The sequence below is a fragment of the Hevea brasiliensis genome, chromosome 4, assembly GCF_030052815.1.
Source record: "Hevea brasiliensis isolate MT/VB/25A 57/8 chromosome 4, ASM3005281v1, whole genome shotgun sequence".
NCBI lineage: Eukaryota > Viridiplantae > Streptophyta > Magnoliopsida > Malpighiales > Euphorbiaceae > Hevea > Hevea brasiliensis.
The window spans coordinates 4,516,466-4,539,636 of record NC_079496.1 but is presented as its reverse complement, the minus strand read 5'-3'; the positions used below and the strand labels follow the sequence as shown (position 1 = coordinate 4,539,636).

At 30.7% G+C, this 23,171-nt stretch overlaps 1 protein-coding gene and 1 long non-coding RNA gene across 2 annotated transcripts; one reads left to right on the top strand and one right to left on the bottom strand.

The window, feature by feature from the left end:
• Positions 1-10,590: 10,590 nt before the first annotated feature.
• Positions 10,591-11,859, bottom strand: LOC110673205 (uncharacterized). The gene is made up of 3 exons (XR_002498456.2): positions 11,364-11,859; positions 11,120-11,278; positions 10,591-10,884 (listed from the first exon to the last, which is right to left on the bottom strand). It is a non-coding gene; the product is annotated as an uncharacterized LOC110673205 (long non-coding RNA).
• A 1,934-nt stretch (positions 11,860-13,793) lies between these two features.
• On the top strand, positions 13,794-16,478 carry LOC110673199 (protein IQ-DOMAIN 19). The gene is made up of 4 exons (XM_021836256.2): positions 13,794-14,575; positions 14,687-14,923; positions 15,077-15,766; positions 15,911-16,478. Exons 1-4 carry the CDS (start codon positions 14,126-14,128, stop codon positions 15,929-15,931), a joined length of 1,398 nt encoding a protein of 465 aa, XP_021691948.2. The 5' UTR covers positions 13,794-14,125; the 3' UTR covers positions 15,932-16,478.
• Positions 16,479-23,171: the final 6,693 nt, after the last annotated feature.

Sequence of the window (23,171 nt, the reverse complement as noted above, 5' to 3'; positions counted from 1 at the left end):
CCTAGCTTGTTACTGCTGATCCCTTGGATCGCGCGTTTGTTTGGAATTGGGAATATATATAAATTATATATGGTGATGTTGATTTGATGTTTGTGTTTTGCCATTTTCATTTTGGGATCCAGGCTTATAGGTGCTTAGACTAATTCACATCAAAAAAAATGAACCCTAGTGGAGATTTGGTTGGGATTAATTTAGTAGCACAAAGAGGCAAGTGTGAACCTTGGTGGAGGGTGAGTTGCCTGAAAATATGATAGGAATTTATGGATGCCTAAATTGAAGCCACCTGAGCCGGGAAGAAGAAACAAAGAGAGAAGGATTAGGGATGACAAAAATTTAAGTATTTTTGAATATCCATTTAGATAATATAATCGAGTTTGAAATGAATTTAATATTAAATATTGTGTATTTTATTAAATTTTTTTATATATAAAAATAATTAATTAAATTTTAGAGAGTAATCATAATTAATTTTATTATTAATTATTATTTAAATTATTTAAAATTTTAAATTTCACTCATTAGACCATGGTCTAAGATGAAATTAAGATGCCAGTGGACCACTAGTCTTTAACTACAAAGGTTTTCTCATATAATTCTTTTAATAACTATTAACAGAGTGTGTGTATATAATTTAATAATATTTTTTTATTAATTAAGTTATTATTAATATTAATATTAAAATCACTTCCAGGCAATGAGTGTATGAGGTGGGAGAGAGGAAAGCCGCTGTGGGAATGTGGATCAGCGTGTGAAGTACATTCTGGTGTTTGAATCCTACGGAATGATTTGGTCCATAGTCGCAGAGCCTCATTGCCCGACACTTCTCGACTTGTCATTGGCTAGTTTAGCAAGCTGTTTGACCTATTGCACCATCCCAATATATATTCACTATTTTTTTTTTCTTAACCGTAAAAAAAAAATTATTTGTTTTCTTAAATAAACTTCATTCAAATTCAAGAAGATAATTTATTGCTTGGTTTCTTAAGGCCTTTCTAATGAATCATGCTTTTGCTAAAAATAAAAAAATAAAGAAGATAAATCAATACATAAAGCTTCATAAATTTAATAATATTTTATTTTTTACTTTTAATAAAAATTTTATAAGAATTTTATTTACCTATTAATAATAAAAAACCAAATTTTGATTTAAAAATTTTGAAAATTTTTTTATATATTTCATAATTAAAAAGGATAATTATTGTAAAACATATATAAAAAATTATTTTACTTTTAAGCTTTTTTCATGTGTTATTCACTTTTATAATAATATTATTTAATTTTTATTATTATAAATAATTTTTTAAATAATTATTCAATTTTAATTATGACCAAATTATAGTATAGTTTTAGTATAAAAAATCATTATTTTTCATCTAAAAATAATAAAAAAAAAACATTAATTTTATTGCCAATTGAGGGTAGTTTAATTTGATTTTGACACTTTTTATTTATTTATTTTAATATAATAATTTTTATAATAAAAAAGGATGACTATTCTTATTGTGTAATGCATCTGTTATTATTCAATTTATTAGGCTTTTATTAAATAAAAATTAATATGAATTTTATCATAAAAAAAAAAGTAAAACATAACTTAAAAGTAATTTTCTAGAATTTATTATTAAAATATATAAAAGCTAATTTTAAATTAATTTTAATATTATTTAATCAATATAATCAAAAAATATTTTCAATTTCATTTAAATTACTCTTTGTAAGCCCATCTATTAGCGGATAATGTAGAAATTATAAATATATTTTTATAAAATTACAACAATTATTAGACTCTAGAGTAGGGGTGGTCACGGTTCGATTTTGAACCGAAATAAAATCAAAATTGATTCGATCAAAATCGAATCAAAATTGGAATTGGTTTCGAATCAAACCAAAACCATTATTCTGTGGTTTGATTTAGATTAATATTTTTCAGAAACTGTGAATTGACGGTTTCAAACCGAACTAAATTTACAATTTAAATATAACAAAATTTAATAAATAACTCACCCCACTCCTAATTCATTTATATATATCATTAATTCTCTGCACAATTATTCTCTATACTATCTTTGATTCTTAATACTTTTTCAAATTTTCTCAAATTCTCTAAATAATTATTTTCTACATTCTTTTTAATTTTTTATACTCTATCAATTTCTCTACTTTATTATTTTATATACTTATTGAAATTTTTAATACAATCTCAATTACTTTGTTATTATTTTATATCCTCAATAAAGCTTTTAATACCCTTTATTTTAATTTTTTTTCTCTTTTATACTTTTTAATTATCAATTATTATATAATTTTTTAAAAAAGACAAGCAAAAAAACTATAAATTTTGACCTTTAAATCTTAAAGGGATACATAGGCAAAATTAAATTTATATATTTTTTACTAATTTCTTTAAAAAAATTAATTTCATATCTAATTTTTTAATTAAGTTTAATTCTTTATTTATTATTTTTTTTAAAGATAAGTTATTTTTATTCTTTTTTTTTCTTATTTTATTTTACTTGAAAAATTTTTAAGAAAAAATAAAATATTTTTATAAATATAACTTAAATTCTGAATCAATTAAATTTTTCTCTATTTTTTTTTATTTAAGTTACCCTTAAATCACCTCTAAAATGCTCTTAAATCATTCTCTAAATCATCTTAAATAGTTATTTTTTCAATCATCATTTAAATAATTTTAAATCGAAGTTCGAAATAAGAATCAGAGATTCATGAATCATCTTTCAAACTGTTTCTTAACAGTTTAGTTTAAATTTATAGTTTTATTGAATCTAAATTAATAGCTCGGCAATCGTAATAAGTAATTTTTGAATCGTGGCCCCTGCTATTTTAGAGTCTAGAATTTGAAGAAAAGATAAATTAAAATAATAAAAATATATATATGGTGATATGGAAAGTACTGGAAAATGGAGGTAGTAGGGACGGGAATAGAACCTATGATCTGTATCCATACGGAGTATTAAATGAAAGAGGGGGCCATTTTACAAGACGAAAGGTGATCGCTCACCAGAAACCTGCGAATGGGGTGAAGCTACAAGAGCCACTAGTGAAAGGAGACCATCAATCATTGGGAGCCACAGCCCACAGATCCTGCATATTGGCGTTTCAAACCCATCTTCCTCAAGATTCTCTTTGAGCTCTTCTCTTCTCTCTCTGTAAATTTTTGGTGCTATAGCTCAGAAATTGACTGATTATTCATTTTTAAATTGCACGGAGGAGACAAACGGGATGGGTCAACCACGTGCTATGTCAACCACCCATCAATAAATAACTTGGTGGACACATATGCCCATAGGCTATAGTTATCAACCCAGTCCAAACCTTCTCATTAGTCATAAAAATTCAACAACTAAATGGCAGATTGGTCATTTACTAACCACGAACCTCAAGTCCTGAAGCATAGTAGGCACGTACAATTAATAAAATTTCAATGCTGTGGCCCAATGGCTCATAAAGTATTTCACCTCAATTGCTCTGTAGGAAATAGGGAGCATTTTGGTGGTTATACAAGGTATCCAAATGGATTGATGGCAACGATACAGTCCGTGCATTCTCTTTAAATACATTGATATGAACGAAAAAATCAGAAATTAATTTCAAAAAAATTCTTATATATTAGTAAAAGAGATTTAATTTAAAAATATTAAAAGTATTTTTTAGTATTATAAAATTTTGAGTTTAAATTTTAATTAAAATAAATTAAAAAAAGAAAAGAAAAGAAAATGATCTGCTAACTTGGTGACCACCATCTCATTCTGGCAACACAATTATTTACCTGTCAGCAAACATAAAAACACAAGTCTTGATTTATGGGGTTTGGTTGTGTATCCGCCATAAACAGATTCCAAGTAAGAGAAGGGTGGTGGTGGGAATAATGGAGGAGCAGGCGCAGGTGAAGCCAGTGTGAAAGTGTTGGTAGTTGGAGCAAAGCCTTAGGGCTTGGCTTTTTCTGACCCAGACAAACCAACACACTAAAACTGCAAGAAAAGAAAGAATGCCCTGACAAATTTAACAGCATATGTATCCGTTTTCATTTTATTTCAGCAGCCTCCCCTCCTATTCTATTTAATTTTTTTCCTGCAGTTTTCATTGTGCTTCTGCTAATTTGCGCGTGCTGTCATTGCCTGTCTACGTCATTATCCCCCTCTTTACCCCTTTCTATTTGAGATCAAAGTCACTCAGGATGTGCAGTATTTGCTATTCAAACAGTAGTTATTGAGAAAAATATATTTTTTTAAAATATATTAATTATAAAGTATTAAATTTTAATTTAAAAATAAATTTAACATTGATTTCTTGAAAATTTATGGAATCTGTCTAATATATGGAATCAATAATAAAAATTTCAAATTTTAATTATAAATAGTAAAAAACTTTTAATATTTAAACCTTAGCCAAAAGTTAAGTAATTTGAGAAAGGAGGAAATGGTAAAAAAAGTGGGACAATTTATTAAGTGAGTAGAGAGAATGTTTGTCCGTAGATTGAACCCAATTCCAATGCTTTTGTAGGTTGCCTAAGCCTTACATTGAAAATTTTAAATATATAAATATATATATATATATATATATATATATATGGAAACTTGTTCAGACTGTAACAAATTTATGGAGGATGGTGTCAACCTAAATCATCACGCCTTTGAATCTGGGCAATCATATATAATAATACTTCATAATATGCATTGCATATGTAGTCATTTTATACAAAATTACTTTTATATATATATATATATATATATATATATAATGCATGATTTTCTCGATACTATTGCATAAAATTATAGAATTATGTAAAGTAATAATTTATTTATAAAATATAATTATTTATTTAATTTTATTAAATTTTCTTTTATTTTTATTAATTAATTATTTAATTATTTTAAATTATAATTAAATTATTAATTTACCATTATAAGATATAAATTATTTAATAGTTACTCTTTTAATATTATAATAAATAGTCATAATTATATATATATATATATATTTATTTGTTTTCTTTATTTCATTTTACATAATATGTATGGCTTTTTAATTATTAATATTACTTTTAAAAATAGTATTAATATTAATAAATAAAGATAATATTTGAATATACTTTATTACGTTAACATATTAAGAGGATATAATAAAATTTTAATATTTAAAAAGATGAAAATAATTAGAATTAATTTCAAATAATTTTATATCTTTAACTAATATTTTTATTATATTATTGTATTTATATTATTTTTATTATAAAATCTTCATTAAAAATTTTGAGACATGATAAGTTTAGTTCATATAAAAAGTAATAAAATTAAACCTTAAAATAATTAATAAAAATTTTAAAATATAATTTTATTTTCATATATTAAAATTAAAAAATATACAAATTGAAATTATTACAGAAAAGCTCTAATTTTGCTATATAAGTAATAAAAATAATTAAATAAAAACCGAAGGAAAGGCTAGCAATAAGCCTACAGGCTGCTATCTTTTTTTTTTTTTTTTTTTTTTTTTGAAACTGAGAGTTTTCTGCATCAATGGTTCTTAATTGTGATGTTGATGAATTGGACTCATAACCTTTTCCAAGATTTCTCTATTACGTCAATCAATAAACAATTATGAATCTTATCCATTCAATACCCAAAAACAAATCATAATATTTCAATGATACTCTAAACTATTAAAACATTTTTTTTTAAATATGAAATTTGAATATTTTTAATTACAAATACTCAATAAAAATTCTTTTTCCAACATTCATAAAAATTAATGAGAGAAAAAAAAAACAAATTTAATTAGAAAATCTAAAATTATTAAGCTTAAAATTGTTATGTTTCTTAAACATTAAAACCCAGTAGGAAGTAGTAATAGTTTATAATTATTTTTGGTACATATAATCCCTTTTTTTTTTAATCGGTTAATTAATTTATTTGAAATGGTGATACGTAGAAATTGATAGCATAACCGAAATATATTGAGGATGGTCCATTAATATTCTGGTTGGGGTCCATTTTCCTTAGCTGGTCACTCACTCTATATTAAATGAAGGTGGCCCCATAGTTGCTTTCTTTCTCCACAAATTATGTAACCCATTTGTTATTTTTCTGGATAAAAATAAGTTTTAATAATTTATTATTTTAATTATGTATATATCATAATTAATTTTAAATAAATTTTAATATACTTTCGTTTAAGTAATATACTTTCTCCACAAATTCTGTTAGTTAATTGAGATTTGTTTTTTAGTTAAAAAAAAAAAAAAAGAAAATTGCAAAATGGAGTTTCGATTAGATATATTGTTCATTAAATGAAGATGGCCCTAAAGTTGCTATCTTTGTCGACAAATTATGTTATCCAATTTGTCATTTTCCGCATTAAATTATCTTTTTGGCATCTATAACTTATATATGGATAGTAAATATTTGACCTACATGGATTCCACAACTCACCTAGACGGCTAGACATCAAATTGTCGTCCTCACTGATATTACACCCATATTTCAATTATTGTACTAATTTAGTTTTATAATTTGGTAAAATTATTATTCTAAATTATATGGAATAAAAAAGTCTCCATAAAATTTTCATGATTTTATTAAAATATTAAATTTTATCTTAAAGTATATATTAAAATTTCACATCAAAAGAATATGAAATAAAATGATAATATATAAGTGATTTGATTATAATATTAATTTGACTGGTTATTTTGATGTGTAAAGCAATTTAATCACTTATATAAGTTTGAATTAAAATAAATTAATTATAATTTAATCGACACTCTCACCGAATTTAACATAGTATCAAAACTCAAACTGAGTTGTAGTTCGAATCACAATTATATGATTGCATTTGAGGGGGGAGTATTGAAATCCCACGTCGAATGAATATGAGATAAAATGGTAATATATACGTGGTTGGATTGTAACATTGACTTGACTAATCATTTGATGTGTAAAAAAAATAATAATAATAATAATTAAAGAAATATTTCTTTTATAATTTATTTATAGCATAATAATGCAATACCCAATTATTAACATATATGGAGTCTATCCGTCAAAATAATTCACATTAATTAATTAACTTACAAAGAATAAGGTGCAGAATTAAGGATACTACTAAAAAAATTGAAATAAAATTTTAAAATATTATTAAAAAAAGAAAAGAAAACAAAGCTTCTTTCACATATATATAATTTTCGTCATTTAAATAACAAGAGAGGTAGGGTTAAAAACTGGGTGCCTTGGTTGGTAGGGCAGAAGTATCTCACTATCATCATTAAACTCCGATATTACGTGTACCCTTTGTAAACCTATGGTTCCTGAATTAATCAATCATCCACTTGAATCTTAAATCTATTATTATGATGATGTTAATAGAATTACTATTAGTAATCCCTATTTGTTAATGAGAAAGGAAATTAACATATTTTATTTAGGAAAGAGAGGTTAATTAAATTAAATCTTCTTACTAATTAATTAAGAAAAAAAGTGAGTACTTAAGGTAAGACTAATGATGTTATTAAATTGATTATTTAATAATAGAGTGTTTATTTTATAATATTAGAAATTAGAACAATTTTCTTAAAAAAAAAAAAAATGCAGGCATTACGATGTGGGACAATGGTGCAGCAAAAACAGCAAGTAAGGGGTATGGGGACAGAAAATTTGAAGGCCAATGCCACCAAGTGGCAAGGGTCACTCATGGCAGCGACATGCACCATTGAAATTGCAAAAGCTTCTTTTTTTTTTTTAGATAGATTTTTTTTTTTAATTGATGTGGATGACAGGAAGTCCCTACCATTTGAAGATGATGAAATGAAAATAACCAATTCTAATAAGATATCCCACTTGAGCAAGCCTCTTCATTAAGATTTCAAATTCAATATCAGTGGAATCTTTGATTTATATCAACACTACCAACATCATCTCCCACCTATTTAATTTTCTGGTCAGGTGCCATTAATTCTCAATGTGTTCATTATGAAATGGCTTAAAATGACATTGAGATGACAGGTCCTTCGTTGTCCATCCCCTCGGTTGAGCACACCTCGTGCATATGCCTTTTGCTAACGCTAAATTCACACTGTGAAATCCATATGTTTTTTCTCCCCCATAAAACGATCATATTTTGACCCAATTAATAACATATTTTTATTAAGGGAAAATGGCCAAAAAATTCTTGAACTTTGCTCATTTTTACAATTCCACCCTAAATTAAAAATTTTAACAATTATATCCTATTCTATTGGCAATGATACAATCACGCCCTACCGTTAACTAGTCTGTTAAAAATTAACGGAATCTCTCCTTATTTGCAATCAAGCCATCGTCTGCCCCAACTCCTCCTTCACCACCATCACTGTCTTAGAGCTTCCAGAAAAAATGGATGGAACCTCACTTCCTCACGCACATCATACATATCCCCTGCTTTCTTCTTGGACAACCCTAGTTATCAGCTGAACCAGTCAAGAAAATGGGTAAAGTTGGGTGCCAATCCACCGTTGTTGTAGCTGCACTATGTGAAAGAGTTCTCAAACCATTCATATACCCCGAACCTGATATATGGGTGTTCGTAGTGTACCAGATGTCACCAATAGTCTCTTCCCATTTGCATCCAAACCCATTTCATGTTTATAATATTTTGATGTTTCAAGGTCACAGAACCTGCTACAATTCCTTCACCAAAGGAAATGACCTTGATTTTGCAAGCTCCATTAAAAAATCTTCCCATCAGAAACCGAAGCAGAAAATGCCAGTCTCATTTGGCCCAAAAAAGAACAGAATGTATTGGAGAATCATGTGTAGGCCACCTAGTAATTTGTAAACCAGCAAACATGTCAAACACATGGATCATTGTTGCAGCAGGTGCTAAAATCTTCCCATGGTGATTGAAGCATAAGGAAGTAATTGCAGGTGGATCTTCACCAAGAGGAAGAAAAGGTGTTGATTGTATTTTACCGGTGCAAAATGATTCATTTTTATGCGTGTTGTGGGGTTGTAAAATATGCTAGGAAGGTGTTTGATGAAATCACTGAAAGGGATTTGGTGTCCTGAAATTCAATTATTAATTAGCATCGGTGAGTTGGGTATTGCTCATGACATTTTTTGATATAATGCATAAGAAAAATGCCATTTCAAGGAATACCATGATTAGTGGATACTTGAGATTAATAACCCTGGTATTGGGGAGTGGTGACAAAGGACTGATTGAGGAGGTGGGTCAAGATTGAGAAGACCATAGGTGGTGGAGGTGAAGAAGATAATGCGGTAACTCAGTGCTAAGCTGCTGAATTGAGTGAAGTCATCACGGAATTTCCGCTGATTTTTAACAGATTAGTTGACGGTAGGGTGTGACTGTATCATTGTCAATAGTGTAGGATATAATTGTTAAAATTTTTAGTTTAGGTGTGAAATTGTAAAAATAAGCAAAGTTCCAAGATTTTTTTAGACATTTCCCCTTTAATTAATAAAATTTGCATATAAATATGTAATAATTTTAATGATAATTGTGAATTAATAAAAAAATATATTTAATATAATCAGTCAAGATTATAAAAAAAATTTATGTTTAATAGCATGAGAGTTAGGAGGGTAATGAGATTTGGAATTGAGGGATTCAGCTACTATATTACAGAAACATGAATTGGTCACCACCGACAAAGCCAACAATGCGTTGGGTTTTGGCGCAGACGCTATCAAGAATGTGGCTTCTCTCACTGTCAACTATAAATGAGCTAAAAACATGGACAAGTAGATGTAGCTCCAAGTCCCAATGACGCCAAATTCCAAAATGAATCACAATTACCCAAAAAATGGGTCCGATTTTTCTCTAACTCTTTAAAAGTGAAGGAATAACAATCACACCATCAAATTGCTTTAGACTTGAATTTTTGTTTTTTTTTTTGAGAATCTAGATTTGGAGCATTGATCGCAAAAGAAAAGCAGCAAGAAGTGGATAATAAAGCATGGCAAGTCCTGAAATGAACCAAAGGGCACTTTAGGGCATAAAGAAACGAAATCAGGGTTCCAACTAGATGCGCCCATCTGTGGTAACTTTGAACAAGAGGGGCATGTTTTTTTGCTTGAAACGAAAATCGATAAATCAAAAAGCAAAAGATGAAACGAGGAAGAAGGCTCCAATAATTCACACACAAAATCCAAAGGTCACAACAGACACTGACTTTGCTACTAACGACTAATTAATACAAGAGAGAAGACGAATTCATTGGGTTTGGGCTTATTTTAATTTACATTTACAAATATTTACATTATTAATAAATTATAAATCTATTTAAAGAATAATATTTGATTTTTTAAAAATAATGCGGCGACAGAAATAATGCCCAAAATGGGCCGCCGGTTAGAGGCGCCGTACATGTGAGTGCCGGGGTGATAATGTACTGGATGACAATAGAATAGCTTTTAAGGGCATTTTTTAGGCAGAAGCTTTTAAAGGTGGGCTTTGATGAGCGATTGATTGGTGGACGTACGTGGGTGACTTGGTGCAGACAGATTGGATGTGGGATTTCTGTCAGCTGGATTTGATCATTCAGGACTTACAATTTTCCCAAAAAGAAGATGATAAAATAAAAACCAGGCCACTTTGGATAATATCTGCTTGTGTAGATCCTGGGCTTGCATATTTAGGGGCCCAAGAAGTTTGAGTTCCATATGGCCTCTCTTTGTGTTCTAACTCTATTAGAGATTTTTACAGCCTAAGAAACGCAATTATTGAACTAAGTCAGGCATCAAACAATTTATCAAAACAAGATGATCGTAGGAGACTATGTATATGAATTCTGTTTCCACTGAATCATAGCCAGAGACATAATCAATACCATCAACCAAGGGAAACTTTGGTGAAGGTTTGAATTAGCTGCAAAAGAAAGATGCAACACAAGAATGTTAAATGCAAGAATGCTAAAGCGAAAGGAATGCTAAACGATATTCCAAGCATTAAGCATCCATTCCAACCCAACCTTTTAAACCAAGCATCAAAAACTATGTCAGGAAATAAAATATATATGTAACTTCACATTAAACAAGCATCATATCAATTTCAGGTATTGCGAATTGAAAGCTAAAAAGGGTTATGCATATGGAGCTCTTACATTCTTTCAAGCAAGGAAAGGCAGTGATATTGAGAATGTTACAATAACCCTCTCTACATTCGCAAGTGCAAGTGAATGTAGATGTCTTGTTCCAGGAATCACCTCCACAATCGTATCTTCAATCGATGACAAGAATTGGTGATTTTATGGACAAAATCACTAGCAATAGGAAACATAGTCACATTATTAAGTAGAAAGAGAGTTGAAAATTGTAAATGTACAGGGAGACAGAGAGAGAACTCACAGTTGGGTACCATGAATGGATGAAATTTGAGATGATCATCATGGTCCGAGCGAGTCTACTTCCATCCAGGATCACTTTCACATTCATAAAACAAAGTGCTAGCTGTTAAGGAATTGAAGAAGTAGAATAAACTAAAAACAGGAGAGAGAAGTGGAGATAGAAAGTCACTCCTTGCAATCATAGGTTGCAGAAGAAGATGGGTTACAAGAGAAGCAAAGGTACAAGCATAAGCCATCTCTAGAGCAGAAAGAGAGAGAGATGGCATGGATTAACATTATTTTATATTTGTAATATAACATAATCCATATTTTTAAATTATTTCATTTATTAAATTCAATACTAACAAATAGGAAAATAATATATTGTTCTCATTTTTCTAATCATTTACTGAATTTCGTGAACTCATTATGTTTAGATCGGAGGGAAACAATGAAGAAAATAAAATAAATATATGAAATTAAAGAATTTCTTAACCTATAAGTTCGAAAAGAAAGATTAAGAAAAAATAAGGAGAAAAATGAAAATCAGAATTACTTTTTATTTTCTCTCAAGTATATATAGAGAGAAAATAAGAAAAAATAAAATAAACTATAATTTTATTTTTATAGTTACTTATAAATTAAAAAAGATAAAATAAATATTATACTATTTATTAAGTGAGTGAAATAGCAAAGACTCTAACCTGAATTCGTCAAGCGTATGATATGACTTCAATTACTAAGTATAAAAAATTATTTTTATTTTCCTATTTTCTTTTAAATTTTCAATTCTAATTATCTTAAATCTTTAGAAAGAAAAAGAAGGTACAAATACAAACAAAAAGAGTGAAAAAAAAAAAAATTCTTCAATAATTAATTAAGAAATCTTTCACATGCATGAGAATTGAGTGCTTGCAAACAAATTTCCAAGTTCACCTATTCAAACATATTCTCTTTATTAATAATTAACACTCTTAATACTTCTCATGCCAATAATAATCAATCACATAATTAACAATTGTCTCTGGTATTCTACACTGGTATTTATATTAATACAATTGCAAATCATATACAGAATGTCTTTGAAAGGATGTAGACTGTTCTCACACATGATGAACATTCACTCGAGACAAAACATGGAGATCTCTACTGGAGCCACCTTAGAGATATCAAAATTAATTAAATTCTAGACAACTTATACACGTACGATCCATTATTCCCTATATGATTCAATGGTTAAGGACGAATAATTTTCCTTGAACATGCAATGCCATCATCAACATGTTAACAGTGCTTGTTAGTTTGTGAGATTAGGGATTAGAGCTCTTACCGAAAAGGAAAATGGACAAAACCCAACACGATTGATGTTTCCCTGAACCAAACTCCTTGTCGAAGGGGGAAGCATGTAAACATACCATGTGATTGCCAACTAATTCTTTCATCATTAGTAATTTTTTTAATAATGTTCCCAAATCATTCATCTTTGAGTTGGTAAGATGTCCCAATTACCATTAATCCAATGTTAAATCACATTCTAATAGAATGGTGTAGGTTTTCCGAATTCTTTTATTTGGACTGAGACGAATTTTACATATTCATAACCTGCATACCGCTGTTTTGTTCCTGAAAATGCTGCAGTTTCCAGGAATTAACGTTCTGTGCTGGTAGCGGTAGTGGTCCTTGACAATTAGCAATATAATTTAGCAAAAGATATGTAGTAATTCTGATATTAATTGTTCTGTCACCTCAACAACTGCTATATACTCTCACCAGCATCATCATGTAGCCGAGTCTCCAGGACAGGTTTGTAAAAGCAGCTGGACCCCTTGTCTTTTGGACATGGAAAATGAAAGGAAGATGACTTCCTTTAGGGTATTGGGATCGAACTATCAACGTGATCTTCACTTGGAAGTTTGGGATCATGAAGAAGAAACTTGACTCAAAAGACTGAATAAGAATCCATACCAGCTGCCAGCTGGGTTAGGATAAAGCACGTGCACACCCCCTACTCTTGAGCACCCAGCAACACGCTACCAGACGATACACAAGACTTTCAAACTCAACCAGATCATTCAACCGATCGAAGGAGATGATTAAGAGTTTAAAATTTAACTAAAGTGGAATTAATATTACAACCGGTAATCTTACAAGAACAGACACAAGTTCTAAAAACCATGACCCCAAATAGACCTCAAGTGGACAAGCAACCCCCCTACCCTGAATCCTGAAATGAGTATTTTACACGGATTCGCCATGTTCTTGACCCATTTTCACATGGTGTCTGAGCCTCCCCATCTTACATTTAAAATAATCATTAACAAACACGGCATACAAGTTTCAATTACCTTAACGCCCTTGCTAGCTAGTAGCCACATACAACAAGAGGGAGTCTTACTGCAAGAACAAAATGGATAACCAAGAAAATTACATCAAGGGCAAAGAATCTATTCCAATAATCTTCCAGGAGGATGGCAAGTGACTCAATTCAAATGGAAGCTTCCTCTCAGCTTCTTTGTTTTCTTGCGGGCATTTTCCTAATAAAGATTACACAAAACCATATCATCATTTTGAAATGGTAGTTACAGCAGGGAAGGAATAATGATCAAAGTTCAAACAGTAAGATTAGGCTATAAAAAAGTTGCAATTTAATTGTGGGTGGACCACTCTAGTGTTGAAAGCTACCTATGAAATATAGACAGGGAGCGATCTGCATCTCATTTGTTTCTTTCTTTACTTGCTCTTGCCGTGATACTATGCTTGCTTAATTAGAAGGACTGGATAGTGATGGGGAAGACAGGCAAATGGATTCGAAGTTTCTTGACAGGAAAGAAAGGCAAGGAGAAGGAGAAAGAAAAATGTAGAACAAATCAGAATTCAGAAACCAGCATTGAGAATGCTGTGACTCCAGTTTCAATGACGCAAACTACTCCAAAAGAAAAAAGATGGAGTTTTCGCAGATCTTCAGCCACAGCAGCAGCTCCTAGGGACATTAATTCTGCAGAAACAACTGCCTCGCCGCAACCAGTGGTTCAGGCTACATTGGATTCAGAAAATGAGCAGAAGAAGCATGCAATGGCTATGGCAGCTGCCACAGCTGCTGCTGCTGATGCAGCCGTGGCAGCTGCTCAGGCTGTAGCAGCTGTGATCCGTCTAACTGCAACTGCCACTGGGAGAACCAGCGCAATTGAAGAGGCTGCTGCCTTAAAGATTCAGTGTGTCTTCCGTTCTTATTTGGTATGCAATTCTCGAATTTTCTTTCTGTAATTAGGCAATTAACATATCTTGTCCAAAAATCAATTCTAAGAATATGATTATGTGAATTGTTTTGTTTTCGTTGTTAAATAGGCAAGAAAAGCATTATGTGCATTGAAAGGACTGGTGAAGTTGCAGGCACTGGTAAGGGGTCATCTGGTGAGGAAACAGGCCACTGCTACGCTCCGGTGCATGCAGGCATTGGTGACCGTACAGGCTAGAGCTCGGGCTCAGAGGATCCGGATGACTGAAGAAACAGAGCCTGCTAGTCAGAGACAATCAGTCCACAGAAAATCAACACAGGAGAATAGATTCAGGCACACAAATTATGTAAGTAATTTCCCTCCATTGAAATGTCTTCATCAAACTGGAGTATTGTGCATTCACATTAGAATAAGTAAGAACCAAAATATCCTATATCTAGACAGATGGGTGCTTTGAATCCAGTAGGAGTGATACGTAATACGGCTTTGATTCATGTAGGATATTGATGGAGGCATGGAGGAGAACATCAAGATTGTGGAGATGGATCTTGGACAATCAAAGGGAAGCACAAAGAGCAGAAATAGCTATTCACAACAACCACAAGCAGAACGAGTAGAGCATAGATTTTCCACATATAATGCATCATCAAATCGTGCACACATGAAGCCAGACAACTACCAAATCTCTCCAGCTCCATCAGCTCTGACCGACATAAGCCCCAAAACCTGCAGTGGTCATTTTGAGGACTATTCCTTCAACACAGCGCAAAGCAGCCCCCAGTACGACTCTGCAGTGTCAAAACCTGATCCATCAAGAATTCCATTTGCTTTTCCCCTACCAGACTATGCAGAATCATTATCCTATGACTACCCATTATTTCCAAATTACATGGCAAATACAGAATCTTCCAAAGCAAAGGTTCGGTCACACAGTGCACCGAAACAAAGGCCAGACTCATTTGATCGGCAACCAAGCAGGAGGAGGACATCAGTGGAAGGAAGGAATGTCCCAAGGGCTATGCGGATGCAGCGTTCATCTTCACATGTTGGGGCCACCGCTCAGAATTACCATTACCCATGGTCAATTAAACTTGACAGATCAACAGTATCGCTGAAAGATAGTGAGTGCGGATCCACCAGTACAATGCTCACAAACACCACTTACTGCAGAACTCTTGTTGGTTTTGATGTGAGTATGAATCAACTTTAAAACAGAGTGACCAATTTCAAACCAGAACAAAAACACTGAAGAAAGTAAATGGATATGACTGATCGTACAAGATGATTTGGTTAATATCCAAACTTAACTGGGCTGTATGTTTTGAATCTGCAGGTTCATGGAAATAGGTACTAACGATGCACAACTCTCCACCATTGCAATAGATATTTCGTGTTTCTCGACAAAAGGAAAAAAAAAACTCGGACATGAAATAAATGATTCAAGTTTCAGTAAGAAATTATCAAAGATATCAACAAGTTTTACGCAGAGCTGCCAGAGTGTTTCTGACAACTTCTCAACCCTTACTCCATTCTCATTGCAAGGAAGCAATGTTTTATTCTCCACTTATGTAGAAAATTCCTCTCTCTTCTCATCTCATAATTTGGATAAATGTGTTCCTAAGGAGAAGCATAATGCAAAGGGAACTCAACTAACCCCCGCAGGCATTACAAAGAAAGTTCAGGAACACGGTTTAACTGTTTTTTTATGTCAATAGAAATTTGTTTGGGCGTGAATTTTTCTCAGGTTGATTTTTTTGTTAATCCTGCAACTTTCATTTGTCTATTTTAAACACGAAAAGCTTCTAAATAATGCTTCTTTGCAACCAGAATCACCGTAATCTCCATAAGCAGAATTCTGTAATGCATTGACTACTGAGAAATAAAGAACATGATTTCCACAACAGACCAAAAGCTTTTCTGCTTAAATCGAATGGAGGTCTGCAATGCATCAATTCATAAATTTACTAGAAGTTGACAGGATCAGTGCATCAAATAGTTAACTTGAAACAAAATGGGAGATGTAATGCCTTTAGGCTCCGTTGAGATAGGTCTGCATTTGAAGATTTAAATTTGTGTTTCAAGTAAAGGGTTGTAAAAATATTCAATATAGTATCATATTCGAATATCATTTGAAATTCATATTCTATCTAAATAAAACCTAAAGTAATTTGCCAGAAACATGTCTCTTGTATGTTATTAATTGCTTATATAGAAAGCAAATGAAAGTCACTATAAATGCACATCCTAAAAGATTTGAGGATAACGTATGAGTCTGGCTCATAAATCTAGCAATTGGGCATTCAAGAATCAAGAGATTCCCCTTCTGTTATATTTTAACTTTCTGATGCAGTCATCTTCCAATTATTTTATGCTTGTGTATTGATCTACAGTTCTTTAGAACCTCTAGCAGGCCTTTATCCTGAAACTTCTTTTTAGGAAAAAGAAAATTGATCATGAAAAAGAAAGAATTTGAAGAAGAATGATAGCGTGAATCTGGGGTGTTGGATTCGATTTAGTCTAAATTTGGTTTGTTTTTTTACTGAATTTTGATAAAAAATAAAAATCAGATTTAAAAAAATAACATAAATTCGGTTCAATTTTCACAGTGTTAATTGTTTTTCAATTTCAATTCAATTTTTAAATTTAATTCAAAGGATCAAAAATCACTAAAATGAACAAAAGAACCTCACAGTCAAACAGCTCTACATGATCAAATACATGTCTGAAATTTAAGTGCCTTATAATTTAAGAATACAAGCTATCTGATCAACTGAAGAAATAGTAAGAGGAGAATCATATAGTAGAGCCTACTTATTAAATAGGTAGATCTACTCATTTGTATTTTAATTCATGATAAACTGAATTTAAGTGAAAATTACCTACCCCTAATTTTCAAACCAAAAAGGGAAGATGAGTAGAAGAGTCACACACCACTTTTTCCAACTTCATAAGCAAATAATAACTAATGGAGGTTTTCAAAATTTCGATGGATTGGGTCGAAATAGAGCCTGAAATTTTGGACTTTGGATGCTGAACGTGAAAAGAAACGCCTGTAGTTATGGTTTTTACATAAAGGCCAACCCATTACACTATTTGTAATGGGCTCCGGATGGCAAAGGCAACCCATCTAGGTCGCTCAGTCCAAATTAGCATACAATGAGTCCTTAGTCTCTTTATTTTCTTGAAGAAAAAATATATATGAAAATTTTCAACGGAAAAAATTAATTGATTAATAGTATTCACTTGATATATATATATAATTTTTTTTTCTTTTAATGTTTCAGAGTAATAAATTTTTTTTTTTAATTTCCATATAAAATGAAGATGAAATTGCCATTTACACAAGGCAACCATAGCAACTGCTGATGGATCTTAGAGAGCAAAGATACATTTGAAAATCTCGGTTGTCAATGGTCTTTTCTCTTTTGGAAAAGGATTGAAATGAAAAAGAAGCACGAAATAAAAAGTCAGAGACCAATCCATTTCGAAATCGCACTTCCTCTTCAATTATTTGAGCATGTCAACCACACTGCACTTTCATAGTATCAATTCATCTACCAATCATTCTCTTTCTCTTTTTGATTTGACCTATTTGCTTTATCTTCCTAGATGAATGTACCATGATCCCACTTTCAATATACAAACAAAATTTTTAATTTTTCATGTTATATATTTATATATATTTTATTTGATTCCAACTCATACTCTTAACTCAAACTCCATAATTCTAGAGCAATTTTATTGTTATTAAAATAATTTTTTATTAATTATTATTATTATGAATGTGAATCACATGTACAGTAGATTTTGGTTTTGGACCACAACTCTTAGCACGAGAGAAATCTTTGCTAGAAAAAGGATATCAGTTTGAAGGAATATTTGAAATGATGGTAGAGCTAAACAAGAAAAAGGAAAATTAGATATGATCAGTCACGAACTTGTTTTGAGTGGATGGTCGGCAGTTTGACAAAGATATGAGAGGAAACTAGAAAAAGGAAGGATCATTGCAGTGGCATGTGAAGTTGCTATTCTATCATTTTCTTCTTGTCTTCCCTTTAGCAAGAAATATCAGTTTCTTCCACTGTTACATATGCATTCTTTTTGGATCCTAGCTTCCTTTCCTTCACTCAATTATAGTTATTTATTTTAGTGAGATACAACCTGTAGAATACTAAATTATATTTTATGCATTTTAGAGATCGTTCCAGACAATGCATATTAATTATATCATTTCTGATTAATGATTATAAAGATAACCCATAGGAGGAGTGGGTGATAAAAGCTATAGCAGAATCCAGAATTTGTTGGGTTTGTGCCCAGATGGAAATGGTATTTCCTGGTGCAGGTTCTTCTAGCAAGCAAGCAAAAAGAAAAAAAAGAAAAAAAAAAAAAAAGAATTCTGTCAATTTTATATCTGAGGGAGCATTATGCGATATAAAGCGAAGATGTAGTGCATTGGATACACTCAACAATATAATAAAAATTGCTGATAATTAATGTCTAGTCTTCCATTATGTTATAGGGTAGCAAGCACATCAATTGAAACTGATTTGAGAATTTGAAACTCGCACATACAAAAATATATCAACCCTAGCAGCATGTGTGAATAGAGTAAAGTAAGGTAGTGGAAGATAAATGTATTAAAATATCCCAAACAGGATCAGTTGAAAAAGTGAGCTTTCAAAAGTTTTTAAAACCTCCAAAACCTTCCTCTCAAATAATTATATTACTTTAAAAGTCCGTATTTCACTTTAAAAATCTATACCTTACCTTCAAAAACTTACTCTCAGACATAGTGTAAGAGTCTATCATCTCAATATCACTTGCATGGTTCTCTTTGATTTGGGGTTCTACTTCAAAGGACATGTACATGGGAGTATTATTCCTAGCTAAGTCATAAAATTATTCAAAGATTCATCATGCCCTAGGGCACCAATGCGTTACCATCTTTTGTTATCAACTAATAACCTGATACATATAGAGCATATGGTGGTGCTTAAGACAGTGCTTCCCACAATGCAATGGGAAGAATCTTGCCCATAACTCATGGGTTTGTGCCATTATTAAACCAAATCAGTGGATTTGCAAGTGGATTCCCTTCAAGCCCCACATCAACCATTGCGATAGGAAAGAGAAAATTGGCTATAAACACATAAATAAATACATATACGCACACACATATATATGCTCTATATGTATCAGGTTACAATACTCAGATTATTGTATCTAATAGAGTATTATTAGATACACTCAGATTAATACTCTATTCACATAAATATGACATCCACTTCTTATGATTTATGGAGGAATTCACATGTATATGAATGTAAGGAATATTATATACCTAATAATCTCATAATATATAAATGTAATGACCAATAAGAGAACAGGGTCTGAAAGTTATGATGACTGGGTTATGATATAGAATGCCGGATAGCCACTAGTTCAATAAAGAGAGAGGGTCTAAGGTCTTGTTGATATGCTTCCTAAATTCCTCACCTCCATAAAATCATTCAATTTTTTAGGGTCTGGCTCAGAAGACTTATCAGTATGCGTTGGTACAAAATAGGGCCTGGTTTAGAAGCCTAGGCTATCATAATTTTATATATACTTTTAATGTGCTAAATACTAGTGCTTAAATTTCATTTAGATTTATCTGATTTATCGCAGTATTGAAATTATCTCAAAAACCGTGAAGTATTGAATTTAAATTTTAATTAAAATCCAATAAATAAAAAAATATCCAGCTTTATAATATATAATCATACAATACATAATAATAATAATGGAGGACTGCATTATTTGGGGAAAGAATATTCTGTTTCTCAACACAACAGACAACATCTTACCAATACAAATTAAAACTAGAATGGGCACTATCACAACACAGGCACTTTTGTTTTCAGATACTATATCTGTTGACCAAAGTTCGCATGGATCATGTGTGTTCTGTCTTAAAATTAAAGTTCTTAGGGAAGGAAAGCCCTAAGAACTCTCACATGGCCGTGGCAAGCCATTATTATTGATAATTAAAATGTGAAAGTAATTTCAGCACATATAGCTACTATAAGACTTCCATTAACATGTATACAAATTCTTCCTCTCCCACCACCACGCATTTAGCTTGGAATCTTGGAGGTGATGAGAAAATATGAAGGCTCATTGTCTTCCAAAACCATGATTAGTGTATGATTTTGTTTATAATTAATCAACTTCTGTGCAGATAAGAAACCATTTACTCTCTTTTTCTTCAAAAGTGAATTGGACCTCTACGGTTGATGAACTTTGAGGATAGCGTTTGCTTGCCAAATATTGGCGAACAAGTATTTTGTTATCAACATGCTATTAAGCTTTTTACACTGAAATATTAATTTCATTAGAGTGAATCATGGTGAAGTTTCATTCTGGTGAAGTGCTAAACTGATAGCAGCTCCATCATTACTATGAAATATTTTCAGCCTCTCTATTTTGTCAGGGAAAGTGCCTAACTTTGCCATCTTTTTCAAGAATATCGAGAATTAATTGATCTTGAGTGAATTCATCATCATTACCATAGACATTTTCCTACCCTTTTGTAGATGAGAAATATTAGTTCAAGAAAGATGCACTGCATAATATTCTTTCCCTTTTCTTTCTTACTGTTACAGAGTATTTCCAATCCTGTTATGAGCATGTTTTCAAATCATGTGTGGTGATTTGCTGACATTTTTCCCATGTACAGATCTGACCGAGCACTAGCAATTTAATAACAATTTAATTCATGTCATAGGAAGTAAAAATGCATCCACGGTGTCATCAACTACCATCAATATATAGTGGTGTTAGGCAGAAATCAACGCAATTTTGAAAAGGGGGTGAAATCTATATGCCAAAATAGACTTCCATATATAGTAAGTAATGCCAATAAAACTTTAAACTTACAATGAGATTAATTACTAATCAGTAATAGTCTTTATTTATTTATATATAATCAGGGCATTGAGTTAATTAGCAATGAGATTGGAGAAGAAGTGGCTCTTGAAGGAGGAAAGGAAACATCCTTGTTTGCAGACTTGCAGTGAAGATTAAAGAGAAAAGAACGAGAAAAACATGGAATTTAATATTTATCACTTTTAGCTTTTACTGAGTCATGCTTTTACCTTCCCCACCTTCTTACTTCCATTTTAATTAATAAGTTTCTTGATTATTAAAAAAAAAAATCATGCTTTTACATTAAAAATTCTCTTCCACCATCACTACTGATGATACTATGCATGCCCACATGAAACACAAATCCACTGGGATGATACTATGCATGCCCACATGAAACACAAATCCACTGTTGCACATACTTTATTATTATGGGAAAATTTTACTTCATCTATTATAAATTTAAAATACAAATATATAAATCTCAAAATTTTATATCTATGTCCACATAAAGCGTAAATCCATTATCACGCATACTTTATAAGAAAAATATATTAATTTAATTTATTATAAATTTAAAATAAAAATATATAAATATCATTTATTTCACATGCAAATTTATCGTCTATTTTATATTTTAGATCTGCGTGAACAATTACATATGTAGAAAATTTTCTTTATAGGTCATTATGTAAAAATAAATAATAAAATATTATAAATACATAACATTAATATCTTATAATTGAACTCGATGAAATTTAACACTCTGAAAATTATAAAAAATTACATCATTATTAATACTATTAAATGTATATCTTCACATAAATAACTAAACAGTGATTTATCAATTGATTACATATGTTATTGTTTAATTTTATTGTAATAAAATTCATTATTTAAAAAAAAAAAAGGAAAAACTCATCTCATAACTATAGTAGCTACAAGTATGATAAACGTAAGTTTTAAAAGCAAAATAAATCTGTGGTTTTAACTCATTTTCTTTTTCTCAACAATTTTTTATTCGTCTCAGTTCAATGATAAATTATTTGCCCTTCATGGCTGTCTTTCACAGTGCAGTACTAGCCAATTCATTTCCAACTAATGATTATTTATTAGAAAAATATTTCATTATTGTATGAATTAGATGGTATTTATATTGTCAACTGAAGGAGTGAGACCTTTTTGATCCTAAATGGAAAACGATAAGGAAAAGGGTGGTAAACCCATAGGAAAAAGGAGTGGAAAGAACATGATCTAGCTTGAAGACAAGTGTCTTCCATTTAAATTCTCCCCAACTGTTCCTGTTTTTTAAGACTCCAATCTTCATTCTTGAATTTAAGCTCACTGATCTCATGTCAACCACATACTCTCTTTTCTATGTTAAGTGATCGTCGGTGAATACCAATGGTTGCCCTTTCCAACTTTTTTTTTTTTTGTTACTTATTTTTTTCTTATTTTATATATTATTTTGATAACTTTATATATATATATATATTTTTTCTTTTAAAATAAATTTATGTACATATATCTCTTAGAATCTATATTTATGTGATCAAAGTTGATTATTTTCTTTCTTTTAGTAGGATCAACTGCAGTTGAGTCAATTAATTTATTACAAAAGAATATTTTTTACTTTAGAATTTAATTTATATTTTTTTTAAACTGTGTAATTAATAAAATTTTAA

What these genes read in the sequence shown, in the direction of transcription:
- LOC110673199 (XM_021836256.2), top strand. Translation starts at nt 14,126, where the DNA reads ATGGGGAAGACAGGCAAATGGATTCGAAGTTTCTTGACAGGAAAGAAA. An exon ending in GTGTCTTCCGTTCTTATTTG is followed by an intron (nt 14,576 to 14,686) that starts GTATGCAATTCT and finishes GTTGTTAAATAG; the next exon opens with GCAAGAAAAGCATTATGTGC. An exon ending in GAACTCTTGTTGGTTTTGAT is followed by an intron (nt 15,767 to 15,910) that starts GTGAGTATGAAT and finishes TTGAATCTGCAG; the next exon opens with GTTCATGGAAATAGGTACTA.